The sequence below is a fragment of the Micropterus dolomieu genome, linkage group LG03 (genome assembly GCF_021292245.1).
Source record: "Micropterus dolomieu isolate WLL.071019.BEF.003 ecotype Adirondacks linkage group LG03, ASM2129224v1, whole genome shotgun sequence".
NCBI lineage: Eukaryota > Metazoa > Chordata > Actinopteri > Centrarchiformes > Centrarchidae > Micropterus > Micropterus dolomieu.
The window spans coordinates 13955435-13969013 of NC_060152.1; the positions used below are offsets into that span (position 1 = coordinate 13955435).

General features: G+C 39.6%; 3 protein-coding genes across 5 annotated transcripts; 2 read left to right on the top strand and 1 right to left on the bottom strand.

Moving 5' to 3' along the window:
- Positions 1-213: 213 nt before the first annotated feature.
- isoc2 (isochorismatase domain containing 2) lies at positions 214-3098 on the bottom strand. Its single transcript, XM_046046007.1, has 7 exons — positions 2751-3098; positions 2513-2592; positions 2014-2138; positions 1709-1921; positions 1325-1395; positions 1078-1195; positions 214-382 (listed from the first exon to the last, which is right to left on the bottom strand). Coding segments are annotated over exons 2-7 (594 nt in total). The 5' UTR covers positions 2514-2592; positions 2751-3098; the 3' UTR covers positions 214-316.
- On the top strand, positions 2872-5463 carry atg12 (ATG12 autophagy related 12 homolog (S. cerevisiae)). 3 transcript variants are annotated; one of them, XM_046046008.1, is made up of 4 exons: positions 2872-3030; positions 4236-4372; positions 4497-4559; positions 5265-5463. In XM_046046008.1, exons 1-4 carry the CDS (start codon positions 2937-2939, stop codon positions 5322-5324), a joined length of 354 nt encoding a protein of 117 aa, XP_045901964.1. In that variant the 5' UTR covers positions 2872-2936; the 3' UTR covers positions 5325-5463. The 3 variants fall into 3 exon arrangements, with proteins under 3 accessions (XP_045901964.1, XP_045901966.1, XP_045901965.1); XM_046046010.1 differs by lacking the exon at positions 5265-5463 and adding an exon at positions 5098-5246; XM_046046009.1 differs by having other exon boundaries at positions 2890-3030; positions 4239-4372.
- A 312-nt stretch (positions 5464-5775) lies between these two features.
- On the top strand, positions 5776-13570 carry si:ch211-149k23.9 (germ cell-specific gene 1-like protein). Its single transcript, XM_046045584.1, has 8 exons — positions 5776-6198; positions 7223-7275; positions 7431-8524; positions 10941-11123; positions 11393-11440; positions 11568-11720; positions 11868-11979; positions 12103-13570. Exons 3-8 carry the CDS (start codon positions 8329-8331, stop codon positions 12473-12475), a joined length of 1065 nt encoding a protein of 354 aa, XP_045901540.1. The 5' UTR covers positions 5776-6198; positions 7223-7275; positions 7431-8328; the 3' UTR covers positions 12476-13570.
- Positions 13571-13579: the final 9 nt, after the last annotated feature.

Here is a 13579-nt window from a genome sequence, read left to right on the forward strand (position 1 = left end):
CCCTCCCTCTCTCCTTCCCCTCCCTTCTGGATATACCAGAGTTACGTCACACACCCCTCCCTCTTTGTGACATCACTCTCAGCACCCCGCCTCTGCCCGCTGGTCCCACCTCTTCACAGCTTCTCATAGCTTGAAATAGAAGCTTATGCAAAGTAACAACCAAGTTTCACCTAAAACCGTTTCACAAACATCAACACAAAAGCACAAGCAGTACAAATTTTAATTATCACTTTATTGAAGCACTTTCCCAGTATGTTGGAAGCGGTGAAATTCTGTACAGTGTATCTAAGCAACAGAGGGACACCTGATGGTCTCCCTACAGAGCGCTGAAGAAGGCGAGGAGGCCAGTGTCAGGGGAAGGTTGGGCCAAAAGCTTCTGGATCTGACAATAAAATTGAAAAGAATATATGCTGGTCACTTTCATTATTTAGGCTGGCAGCATAATCAGAATGAAATACAACTTGAACTGTGAAAAGTGTACATTGCCCTAATTCTTTATTGCTCATATAGTGAATTAGCATTTGCATTTTTAGTATTAATATTATAGTATTATTTTGTATATTTTTACATTTCTTTACTTTTTCTATATATATTTTTCTAAATTTATCTTTCTGTGTCCTGTTAAGCCCCAATATATACCAAGGCAAATTTCTCGTGTGTAAATTCACCTGATAATAAACCCGATTCTGGTTTTGAAATAATTTTTGGCACGTTTGCAAGAGCAAGATGGCAGCTTTATTCCTAAAAAACAGTTCAGTTTGATCACGGAAGTATGAAATCTCACTGTACCCTAGTATAAGGTGAAGTCCTTGACAAATTGACATGACTTGATTAGAATAAGGTCATCTGTAACTTGCCAGCAGTGTCTGTGATAAAGATTGTAGGCAGTGTATTTTTTTGGCAGCTCAGTAGCTGCAGTCTGCTGGCAGATTATTTGCAGCACAGTTTTTGATAGCAGTCTGAGGACATGCCGAAATTGCTTCTCCTCTAAAATATACTGCCAGGCTTATATTTATGACACATCTAAACAAACAAAAGTAATTCATAAGTGCAACAGAGAGCAGCTGTAGTAAGCACCTCCTTGAAGTTGGGGTGTTTAGCGCCTTGAACCAGCTGCAGCATAACAGCCTCTGTGGTGGTGAGGTACGCTCCGCTCTGCTTCAGTCGGGACAGAGCAAACAAACGGTCTGTCTGGCTGTGGAGGTAGACACAAAAGTAGTAACATAAATATGAGAGCTTCCAGACACACACACAATGGAAAAATGTATATTTAATGCAGGTGATAACAATGCTATATAGCAGAAAAAACATTGAATACACATACCTTCTAGATGAGACTGCATCCGCCACAATATGAACCTCCATTCCCCTTTCAAGAAGGTCAAATGCTGTGCACTGTGGAAAAGACAAAAAACAGAGATCATCATTAATGGAAACTGTAGAAGCCCTGTGGCACAAATAATTACATTAACTAATAATAGCATAATAACTTAATAACCATTTTTTCACAGCATCACCACCTTTACACTCAATTTTCTGGCCATCTGTAACTGCAATAACTAATGATAAGAATATTAAATATAACACTTAACTACACTTTTAATCCATTTCAAATAAAGTTTGAGCAAGGAGCTTACAGTTATCTTTATGTTGTCTTCTTTGATGCTGAGAAGGTTATTTAAAAAGCCAAACAATTGTGTGGTCTTACTGCAATACAGGCGTGTGCTTCTATTCCACACAGAATAGCCTGTTTGGGGTTCCCCAGGGCCTGCAGCTCCTTCTCCACCTCCTCTATCATCATGGTAAATGAAGTTTTAGCATGAGCTGTCAAATCTGCTGCTCCCAGCTCTGGTACTGTGGGACCCAAGCCTTTAGGGTACTGCTCTGTCAAAACGGAGGGGATGCCCAGAACACGACTGGCCTGTGAGAAGGAGGAGTAAATAAAACATTTTTTTCCCAAGGCTGATAAACTTGTATGACTGAGATAGCTACGTGATGGTGAGTACTTCCAACCTCGAGCAATCTGGCTGCATTGCTGACAATGTTTGTGAATTGGAAGATGTTGGGTCTGAACTTCTCCTGCATGTCACACAAGAAAAGCACTGCATCTTTGGTGGAGAGCCTACCGATACCTGCCACTGCAAGGTCACAGAAAACAACAAATTGTGTTCACAATCATCAGAGAGATGCAAGGTACAGTTCTGAGGATGAGAGGCTACTGAACATTAAAATAGACTTAAATATAACAGAAGCTTTGAACAATAATGCTTAGTGGAAAACGGGTGCGAGTTGTGTCCAGTTAAGGAGGACAGAGGTTTGATTTGATTTGATTTATTGGGGTCTCCATTAACTGATGCAAAAAAGCATCAGTTACTAACTAGGTTAATTTCCTTGAAAGATACAACACTATTTCCTCCATGGTGTTGCCTGTTCTGATAGCGATGAGACAGATTGATTTAAGCGACATTTGAGCGAACTTAAAGATAAGAAAGCTAGGACCAAGCTAACTTACTGGTGTTGCCTGATGGGGGTGACAGGTTTAACAGGAAAGTTAAACTGTTTGCCACTTCCCATGTGACGCCTCCTGTTTAACTGGAAACCAACAGAAATGTATCAACTCACAAGTGGGTATACAAGTGTTGAATAATGGACAAAAGGCATATCACAATGTTAACCAAATAGACACCCAACATGCATTCGGCATGTAACAACTACGATATTAACATTTATAATCCATAGTCAAAACTAACCTTGCGTGCAGTTTAGGAGACACTGGAGACAGACAAGTTCTGCAGTCTTTCTTTGATGAACAGCGCTTTCCGGAAGTTTTGACCAATAGAATTACGTTTTTTTAGAGATTGGCGTTTCTTTGAGCCAATAGCAGTCGGTGTTTACCTCCAATGTTTGGAAACTCTAACTAACCCGAAGCTGGGAAGATGTCTGACAATGCAGAGTCCCCAACAGAAACGCAAAAAGAGGAGTCACAGCCACAGTCAGACGACTCGGCGACTAACGAAGAGAAAAAGAAAAGTAAGAACACGTAATATATCGAAAATTCTGCTCATTTAGCGAATAATAGCCATCTGTTTACGAGGAGTCTTGCTAGTGTATAGGAATAATTTCCGGGTGCATGACGTATTAGACAATTGACAGATATTTTAGCCAATAGGAATGCTGTTTTTTATTCCGTTTAGCCAATAAACATTTAGCTTTTCACTGCCGCTTTGGGACATGGCTAAAGCTAATGCTAATGTTTATGGCAATGTATCATCTTTTTGCTCCTATAGGATAACGTTACATATTTTTCAGAGAGGATGGTCATTCCCATAATTTATCAAATATATGTTACATTCATGTTAATAGCAACTTTGCATCTCCTACAGAGATTTATTAAGGCTTAGCTAACAAGCTCCGGTTAGCTTCAAACTGTCTGCCCAGTTAACGTTAGCAGTTTATTAAGTTAAATATCTTGTTTCACGTTTTGGGGTTTTTTAAAAATACTTTTGTTCAGGAATTGAAAGAAATAGTCGACCTTTTTACATTTTCATTAGCTATGTGTGATTCAAATTAAAGGTGAGTTATTTCAGTAAACTATATTGTCGACTTTTAAATTGATTGATGCTAGTGACAGTTTTGCGTGTTAATAACAACCCTAAGATTAAACCATCAAATCAGGGTCAACATGATATTGCATAATCTTTATAGAGTTGTCTGGCTAAATTTCTGATCTATTAATATTCATAGGTATTACTATTTAAAACAAAAGTAATGAAATTACAGTAAATAAAAGATGCCTGCACATTGACTGACTGCGGTCAGATGTCCCACAGATATATAAAAGATCACACACAATAAGAATGAATCAATACAGAAATCAATCAGGAAATTAAGATGATCAGAAGTGATTAAAGGGAAAGAACATTTGCACAAAAAGAATTGTAGGCTATAACAATAAATGTGCAAAAGCCTCTCATTATACAGGCATGCAAGTCTGCAGTATTCTCTCTAATTTAACGCAGGGCAAGTTTATTTTTAATAGCATAATTCAACAGTGAGGCAATTCAGAGCACATCGTCATAGATTTAGTTGTTCCACTGTGGTTACGCATATATGCGTCAGTGGATTCCACATTTCTCCAGAAATTCCCCCAAACAGTTTCATGTTTAGATTTGCCTGGCACAGCCTGGATGGCAGCAGCAGCAGCAGTTTCACTTTCTATTTTCTCCATTTTATAGTAGACGTGTTGCTGAAGGCTGTAGGAGACACTCCTATAATGAAAACAAAGAAGTGGGCAGTGGACAGGGGGAGGACGGTACAGTCCCTGTCTCAGTTCATCTCTCGCTTCCTCAAGCTTGAGGCCAATGAACAACTGGTAAGGAGAAGTTTGTACACGGACTTGTTCTTTCCCCAAAATCATGTCTTAGACACTTAGAAAACATGCTTTAGATCTTTAAATTCTTTACTAATAACTGCATCTATTTTTTGTTTTTTTCCAGTTCATTTATGTTAACCAGTCTTTTGCTCCCTCACCGGATCAAGACGTAGGAATCCTATTTGATGTGAGTACATAAACACCTGTTTTAATGCCCTGTGACTGAAGGGTGTTGTGTACTTAGAGCTCATTTCCCTTAACCTAAAGAAGATAAAACAAAATTCTGCAATTGTGATTTCAAAAAGAAACAAACAGCAGATAAACACTTGTCACATTTTTTATTCTTTGCATGAAAGTTCATTATTTGACCTTTGGGACAGTATGTGTAACAACATAATCTCACCTCCAAAGTCCACTTCCTGAGCTGTCAACCCCATCATCAACAAACAGATGTTTGATTTCCAGTTCCATTCACTGATAAATACCATGAGTAAGCTCAGAGAAAGCTAGTAACTGGACCTTACACACAATCTTAAACCAAGTCTCAGGATCTCTTAGGCTTTAATAAAATAATAGAATAGTAGCCTAATTGGCAATCCTTAGGGTCCTAGACCATTAAGGACCATGTGGAGCTTTGCCCAGCAGAGGGGGCAATAAGAGTGAACTCTTGTTGTTACAAATGCAAAAAGTCCTTGACCACTGATTAATGTCTTGATAAGTAACAGCGAAGACCTCAAAGTCCAGAATTCACAGTGAACATTTGATCATCCCACCGCTCTCCCTGCTTGGCAGGTCAGCATCAAATAAAGTTGTCATTCTTACTATTTTTTAAACATTTAACTTCATGTCTTGTTCTGTCTCTCTGTCTTTCTCTCTCTTTGTCTCTTTTCAGTCGTTTGGCAGTGATGGCAAGCTGGTTCTACATTACTGTAAATCTCAAGCCTGGGGTTAAACTGCTTTCTTCAACAATTTTGGACCGCCCATTTTCCTAAATACATCCTCCAAACATGTACACAATGTTTTGCTTTAGTGACATTTGTTGTCTTTCTGTTTTTCTGTACATATATATTGTAAATAAATTATTATGACTATATTAATCTCTTTCTACTCTTTTTAAGGCATCACAGTTGGCAACCAAAAAGTAAACACTTAATGTAGTGGGCGCATGATTTGGCTTTGCACATGGCTAGTGCTGATTAAGGGAAAGAAGGAAAAGCCCATATGGATAAATTGGTTCACGGTTTTATCCACCCTCTTATATGTGTAATAATTGAATACTTAGTAAAAATCAAAGTGGTGAGGAGCTTAGACTGGTGGTAAAGGTTTTGGGAGGTTGATAAGGAACCACCTCTAAAAAGGGACAGATGCAGGAAGAGAGGGGGCACTACAGTAACAGATGGACTTAGAGGGATTACATGACTCTGGATGGGTTTGTGTCATAAATTCCCAAGAAAGACAGAAAACAGAGTAGAGCGGCGTGGAGACAGACACTCAGTCGCTCCGTGAGTCTTGCATTTCTGTCCGACTATTGGCCAGGAGGATTAAAGGGGGGAGTGCAGCTGGAGAGGTAAGGGTCACTGATGCTCATCCTGGAGGAGGAATACTGGTGACCGATGCAGAGGGAAAAGACAAAGAGGGTGGTGACACGGAGCATCCGTTCAAGATGGAGCAACCAAAATCAAGCTTTTTGATTAAGGTTAATCGAGGATTGTAGGATTAGAGGACTGCAAGAAGTGACAAGTGAAAGTGTTGCTTTACTGCTTGCTTTGTGGCAGTTACCTTGTGTTTGACCTGAAGCACCACAAGGGACAAGAAAAAGGTCTTTGGTAGGTGCTTGTCACTGATTATTTTAGCACGATTAGTCACTCGACAGGAAAATAATCAGCACCTATTTTGATTAATAGATTAGTAGAAAAATAATGAGTCTTATTTTCTTTGTCATTTATGATCATAAGCTGAATAGATTCGGGTTTTGGACTGATAATCAGATAAAGTGACATAAAGATTTTGCTTAAGGCTTTGGAAAATTATAATTCCCATTTATCAGTATTTTCTGACATGGACTAAATGTAATCAAGAAAATAATTGTTGCAGCCTTAAAACTAACTGATATATATTGCTTTTCCTATTTAAGCCTAAATTGAGCTTTCTGATAAATTGATAATACAGCTTTCAGGTAGTTTGCTATCATAGGATTGTTAAATGAGACAAATTCTGTGTGAGGCAGTTTCCAATCTATTTTTTAATATTTGCCAAGATTGATAAACCTGTCAGTACATTTGGAAATCAATAATCAGTCAGTGTCATAGAATTTTGAGTTTTCCTGTAAGATTAATGAAAGTTTATATTGTTCTTCATGCTAGATGTCGGTAATTCTTCCAAAATTGAATGATTAGCCTGCATCCAACTTGTTTATGCTGTAAACTTTTGCAAATAATAGTGATAAATTCACGAGATATATAGAGTTCAGGTCTTCTTACAACCAAGGACACATACTGTATATATTTGTCTTTTAATATTTCAGAAATAACATAAAACACATTTAGGCTGTAGTGTTTATAAGTTTATTTTTAATATATAAGATTGTACAAATCTTTTTACAGATACAATAAAGACAATCTAGACAAGTGCAGAAATGTACAGATGTATACAGACCGTAGATTTTTGCCTTTAGTAGCAGCCATCATCTCGTCCATTAATTAATATTTTTTTTACCATGTTTTATGTTGTTCTTTTACATATTTTAATCAGCATTATTCACATACCAGAAATCAGCATGGGTCAGTTCCCATGTAGATTAGGGATTGTGTTTAATTCACTTGGTTAAACTAATGTCCTGTTGTATTTCAGGGGCTGTGGGCTGACACTGTGGGAGACATTGCACGAGAGAGTCAGCCAACATGGTCAGAATGCACAAAAACTCACCTAAAACAAAAACCTTCAAGCAGATTATGAAGGATTACTAGCAAAAATTTCATTCAGATCTGTGGCTTATCCATAATTTCATCAAAAAAGTCATCTCTTGTTTTTTCTCCCTTCCGTTTTGTCTTCTGCGTAGAGTCCAGCAGTGGAGTTCATAATGAGCGGCAGGTTCCTTCCTGAGTGTTTTAATCAGGAAGCAGGAAGATATTAGCCTGAGCCACAGGGGATCACACATTTCTTATTCCTACATAACCCCTCCTTATAAACACAGAGAGAGGAGCTATGAGACCTCAGGTAGTTTAATGACTCAAGGGGCATTCAAGAAAGTTAGATGTCACCATATGGACACCCTGGGAATAGCCTTTGTGTGTCCCATTCAGCCATTTAATACCACATTCTTGCCAGGTGATGAATTGCCTTTAAGGATATCCTCTATCTCTACAACTCTTAATGATTAATTCTAGTATTTTTAAATAACCTTGTGCTTTTTTCGGTTCAGTCACACTGATCTAATAAGTGCACACAAGTGCTGAGTGTACACATGCTGAGGTCAGGGGGTGACATATCACATTAAAGCTGTCTGGCCAGCATACGATTATGTCCCTGCATCCTACCTTACCCTCCCAGTGTGAGCCATCGTCCACCTGAATCCCATCTTGTTAATTTTTGCGGTCTGTCTCTCCTTTCCCACGTGTATCAACTTCAGAGCATCTTAGCCCGCTCCCTCCCCTCTGCTCTCTTCATCTTCTTCTCTTTTAATCACGCAACTTTACACTATCACTTTGTCAGCTGTGTTTGTCCTCTTCTACCGGTAGTGTTACATCACGTTTATCTTTGCTTTCCGTTTCAACCTGGCAGCTCATCCCCTCTTAAAACCACCCCAAAGCATCTGTCCATCTGTGACTGCGGTCATACCCTGTGTGCTGTTTGTCCTCTTCCCAAGTGCCGCGTGCCCCTTCTGCCCCCTTTTTGCCATACTTTCTCCCTCTGTCTCTCTCTGGCCTCCCCCTGCCTCCCACCTCTCCTGTGTGGCCATGCTGGAGCGTATGTCCCGTCGCTCTCGCTCTCTGCTCTCCCTGACCTTGACCTCTCTGGCTCTGGCCCTGTCCATCCTGGCTCTATGCACCTCTTACTGGTGTGAGGGCACTCACAAGGTGGTCAAGCCCCTCTGCCTGTCACCCGTCAAAATGAAGAACTGTGGTCAAAACAACAGCGAGCCTTACACCACAGGTACAGATATTACATTTTCTTTCTTTTGTGCAGCTGTATTGTTTCTCTTTATTGTTACTATTTATTGTTGTTAAGTATACTGATACATAGATTTCTCTTTTACTTTTACTGCCTATTTAATATGCACTTTGTGAGGTGCACCTCCCCATTTACACAAACAGCTCTCTCCTGATTTTACAATGATTTATAATGAAGTATGCAGCCAGAGTGGAAAGTTCAATTAATGTTCAGCGAAACCTTAGAATGAGCAATACCTAGACGATACCTAGACAAAAACACTTTTAACATTATTGATGTGAGATACACAAAGTTTAGCATCTCATAAACAGCCATGGTGCATGGATTTCTGAGGAGGAACTCCACTAACATAAGTTAACAAAATGTATTTATTTCTCTACTTCTGGACAACAAGGAAGCATCAGGTATGCAACAGATATGTTAATGGAAGTGATGCAAGAAGTATTCAGATCCTTTATTTAAGTAAACGTAGCAAGGCTTCATTGCAAAAATACTCCATTTCAAGTTCTAGTTGTTGCATTAAAATGTACGCAGCATTTTAATGTTGCAGCTGGTTGAGATGGAACTAATTTTAACTATTGAACTTAATCTTAGGCATCATATTTTTAAACTGAGTGTTTATGTTTTCATGTAAAGTATGAATCTGCAAAGTAAACAGTAAGTATAGTATAATATTTCTATGAAATGTGGTCAAGTAGAAGGATAAAGTTGTATAAAATGATACTCAAGTCACTTAATTTTCTTCAAGCATGTCACAGTTTGTTGTAAACAGCATGAGTTCATGGAAATGATCTCACCTGATGCCAACATTCATGATGTTTCCTTGGAATTAGTCTTTTGCAGTAGAAATACATAATTTGGATGTTGAAACATTGTTACTGGCCAGGTGTCTACCATCACAGCCACAGGCTATTACAGACTGATGCTCTCAGCAGGATAATGCATCATTGCTTTAAGATGCTTTAAGAAACACGACTTAAGTTCATCACACAGGTCACGGGACAGATTGACAATCAGATGTTTGTATCATATACGTAGATCTAAAACATCTGCACAATCAACATATTTTGACAAAACAATTCTTACAAAAGGTCCACAAACAAGCTTTCAACTGCATCTCATGGCCTTTACCAGCAGACTCAGTCAAGTGCAGCAGATCAAGTGCAGAGTTTGCTCACTAGGTGTAAATAAAGTGGATACAAAGTGTGTATATGTCACACCTTTGTTTGAGCATCTGTGCAGATGGTCAATTTGTCATTGTGTATCGTCTCACAAGTCTTCCAAAAAAGATAGAAAATGCAGCTCTCTGATGTTGACTTTATCAAAATGTCGACCTTGACTGTTGAGTCAAGTATTTCTTGATTTTTGCACTGTGTCACTGCATAACAACCAATACCTCGAACTAATCTGATGGGATAAACTGACAGGCTTCTCCCCGTGATGAAACTGATTGTCCTTGGTTTGGATGTATTTAATCCCTTTTTGCCCATACCTTAGTCCCACAGTGAACTTAATTATGGCTCAGTATTAATCTGTGGGGTGTGAGGGTCGCTCCCAAAGGTTTAGTCATCTGTGGAGGAGAGGTTTGCACTGCCTGCTGCCTGGTTTGTACTTTCTCAGCAGATATGCTTAATCCACACTGAGATTAACGGCTCTCACTGCATAAAGGATTCAACTTGGATCACTACATGTACTTAGTGTACTTGTACAGAAAGATCTACCTTTACAGTGGTGGATTTAACTCTCCCTTATGCTTCTAGACCTGATTTTTAAACACACGTGGGATGACAAGGTGATAGCTGACGAGCCTACATGTGACTGCAAAACACAGAGGCGTGTTACTTTTGAGGCAGTGGTGTGATTAACAGTCTTGCTGGTGACTTGACGTCTCTCATTCTAAATACTTCTTTAAATTACCAATTGGACCTTCTGTAATTCTCCATCAACACACACCTGGATGCAAAAAGTGTGTTTCTGGTGCATTCATTGTTTGACAATGAAAACAATTCAGTCAAAGAATCTGTCAGATATTTAGGAATGAGTGCATTTGCAGTATTAACATCTGTGTGTTTGTGCATCTGCTTGCCTGCTCATGCAGTCATTAATGCTGGTAAGTCACAGGAAGAACTTTGTTGTCGCTTCTGTGTATGTGCGTTTCCTTCCACATTCTAAAGAAATGCAAGTCTGGACTGGTTTGGAGAATAGAGATTACCCACAGATGTGTATGAGTTTGAATGTGTTGGTGTCTCTATGTCTAAAGAGCAGTGAAGAGATGGTCCACTCAGTGCAATTTTGTTTCTGCCACCAACTCTAATATCCACAACAGGAATAAGCGGGTACAAAAAATCAACCTAAAATAATACTATTCTTGTTGTCTTCCTCTTGTGCTCTCACACAGAGAGTCCCACTCAGAACCCTTTCAACCGCACACTGTCCCCAGCCAGGAGGGACGAGCTGGCCAAGATCAGACAGAGGCAGCTGGCCAACGCGGTCCACTATATCTGGGAGACAGGCGAAGACAAGTTTGCTTTTAGATACTTCCACACTGGTTTCTGGGAAAGCTGTGAGAAGCACAGCGATGGTGAGACCACAAAGCACACGTCCAATCACACTTTCAGCCGGTCACAATATTAGTTAGATTGTTGGACTTTCAATCAATCAATCAATCAATCTTTATTTATATAGCACTTTTCATAAAAATACATGTAACACAAAGTGCTTCACACCATAGAACCACTTTCATGCATATTAGGGTTCTTTTCAGTTTCAGCTCCACCACGAAATCCTTTCATTTGAGCTCAAGGAACAATGTTTTCTTTTTGAGTTCATATCTGTACATTTTGTGGGCAGGGGAGAAGTGTCGAAGCTTTATTGAGTTAACCCCAGGAGAAACACAAGGTGAGTTGTGCATCAGCTCTGTGTCGAAATATTAAAACCATGAAATTATTATTTTAGTCTCTGTTAAGTATTTTTATCTATATGTATGTCTGTGTGTCAATTGTGTATGTATTTTCAAATGTTGCAGGTGTGCTCTGGCTGTCAGTTATTTCAGAGTTTACATACATCGGCCTGCTGGGGATGGGCTTCTTACTGATGTGGCTGGAAGTCTTGTGTTCCCATAAGGAGATGCACTCGCTGAAGATCAATGCCTATGCAGCTATCTGTACTGTGCTATCAGGTGAGACTATCCTTCAAGTTTACGTTATTTTATAACCACCTCCTTCTCCATATGTCATTCTCTACTTGCATGGTCATCTTTGTTTTCTAGACTTAATTGTCTGATTTGTTCTGTCTGTGGTTTTTGTTTGTTTCATCCCACACGCAGGTCTTCTTGGGATGGTGGCCCATATGATGTACACCACAGTCTTTCAGATGACAGTCATTGTGGGCCCCAAAGACTGGAGGCCTCAGACCTGGGACTACGGCTGGTCATTTGCGTAGGTGGCAGCATTTTAGAGACAGCATACAAACCTGTGTTATTTAAGTATGTACATAAAGTACTTGTGATTTATGTTGTTTCTCTTCTCTTTTCAACTCCTCTGAATCTCCTCTGCTCCCAGTCTTGCCTGGGTATCCTTTAGTTGCTGTATGGGCGCCGCCGTGGTCACACTCAACTCCTACACAAAGACCATCATCGAGCTCCGTCGCAAGCAGAGGCTCCGCCTGGAGGAAGCGAGAGCCGCCACTCATGCTCCATCCTATGACGAGGTCGTTCCTGGTGGCGGGCTCTACTCTGTCAGTGGCCTATTGCAGTGTCCAGACGGCATGATTGATGTGGCGTGGGCTCCAAACGGCAGTGTGGTTGGAGTGGGAAATGGGGATATACCGACTCTGGTTTTAGTAGGAGGCTGCGGGCCAGAGGGATGTGAAGACTGTGAGAGAGAGATGGATGAGATGGAGGATGTCATGGACCGTGTATATTCACCTTGTTAGGGGATCATTTATATCCAAAAACTGACAGAGGAAGGACACTGTCAACGTGCGGGAGAAGGATCAATGTGAGCATACTTTGACTATAAAATGAAGTTGGGACATACTGATTGCACTTCAAAGCCAGTGGAATCAACATGTAAAGACTACAGTGCATGCATAGGTCACAGTGACATGCAAGACTACATATTTTCTGGGTATTTCTCAGTGCCTCGTGGCAGGAAAGTCTCTACATGTAAATGCATATCTATGTTTTTTATTAATTATTTTATTGTTTATATATTAACATGCATTGCATCAAGACAATGTGATCATTATACTGCACAGACGGGATGGATGCTTCTTCTCCTGTTGAAACCTAATCAGAACTCCCTGTTATTTAGAGTAAATATGCAAAAGCTTCTCATTTATCGGTGGGACATTCAACATGTTTTATGTCTTTTCAAGCTCGTCTTCTTTCTCTTGTGACTATCTTTTTATGCAATGCCTGTGTACCAGAAGCTACAAACAAACACAGCCTCTCTGCAGATGCACAGACAAACCCCTAGGATAGACACACAGAGATAGAAAGATTACAGAGATTTTGAAAAGTCTGCTCTCTGATGTTGAACAGAAGATTATGTGTAAACCAGTAATCCCGAGTTGGATGGAAAGAAGGAGGAAAAGAGTGAGGAGAGATGGAAGGGATGGAGAGGGAGAGGGCTGCGTGGGGGGGTCAGAATGAAAGTTGGAAAGAAATGCAGGAATGCACACCCACTAGACAATTTGTACCATGCACCATGAAAAAAATCACACTTTCAGGGAAATAACTGTTTATGAGTGGATATTACATTCTGCTATTTACTGGGTTTAACGTAAAATTATAAGCGCAACAATTTCTAAAGATAAATAAATGTACCTACGTTTACCTTAAATGTCTGTAGGTTATACATGTGGGATAATCCTGGATTTTCTGTTTGGGATAAATACAATTGAAAACCTACGACATAAAGCACCATTTTTGTCATTCACCAGCATTATATTATACAGTATGTTTCTAGGTCATAGAAGAATTTGTTGTTTTTTGGGAAAGATAAATAAAGCAATTTTCAATGCAAAGATCTATGA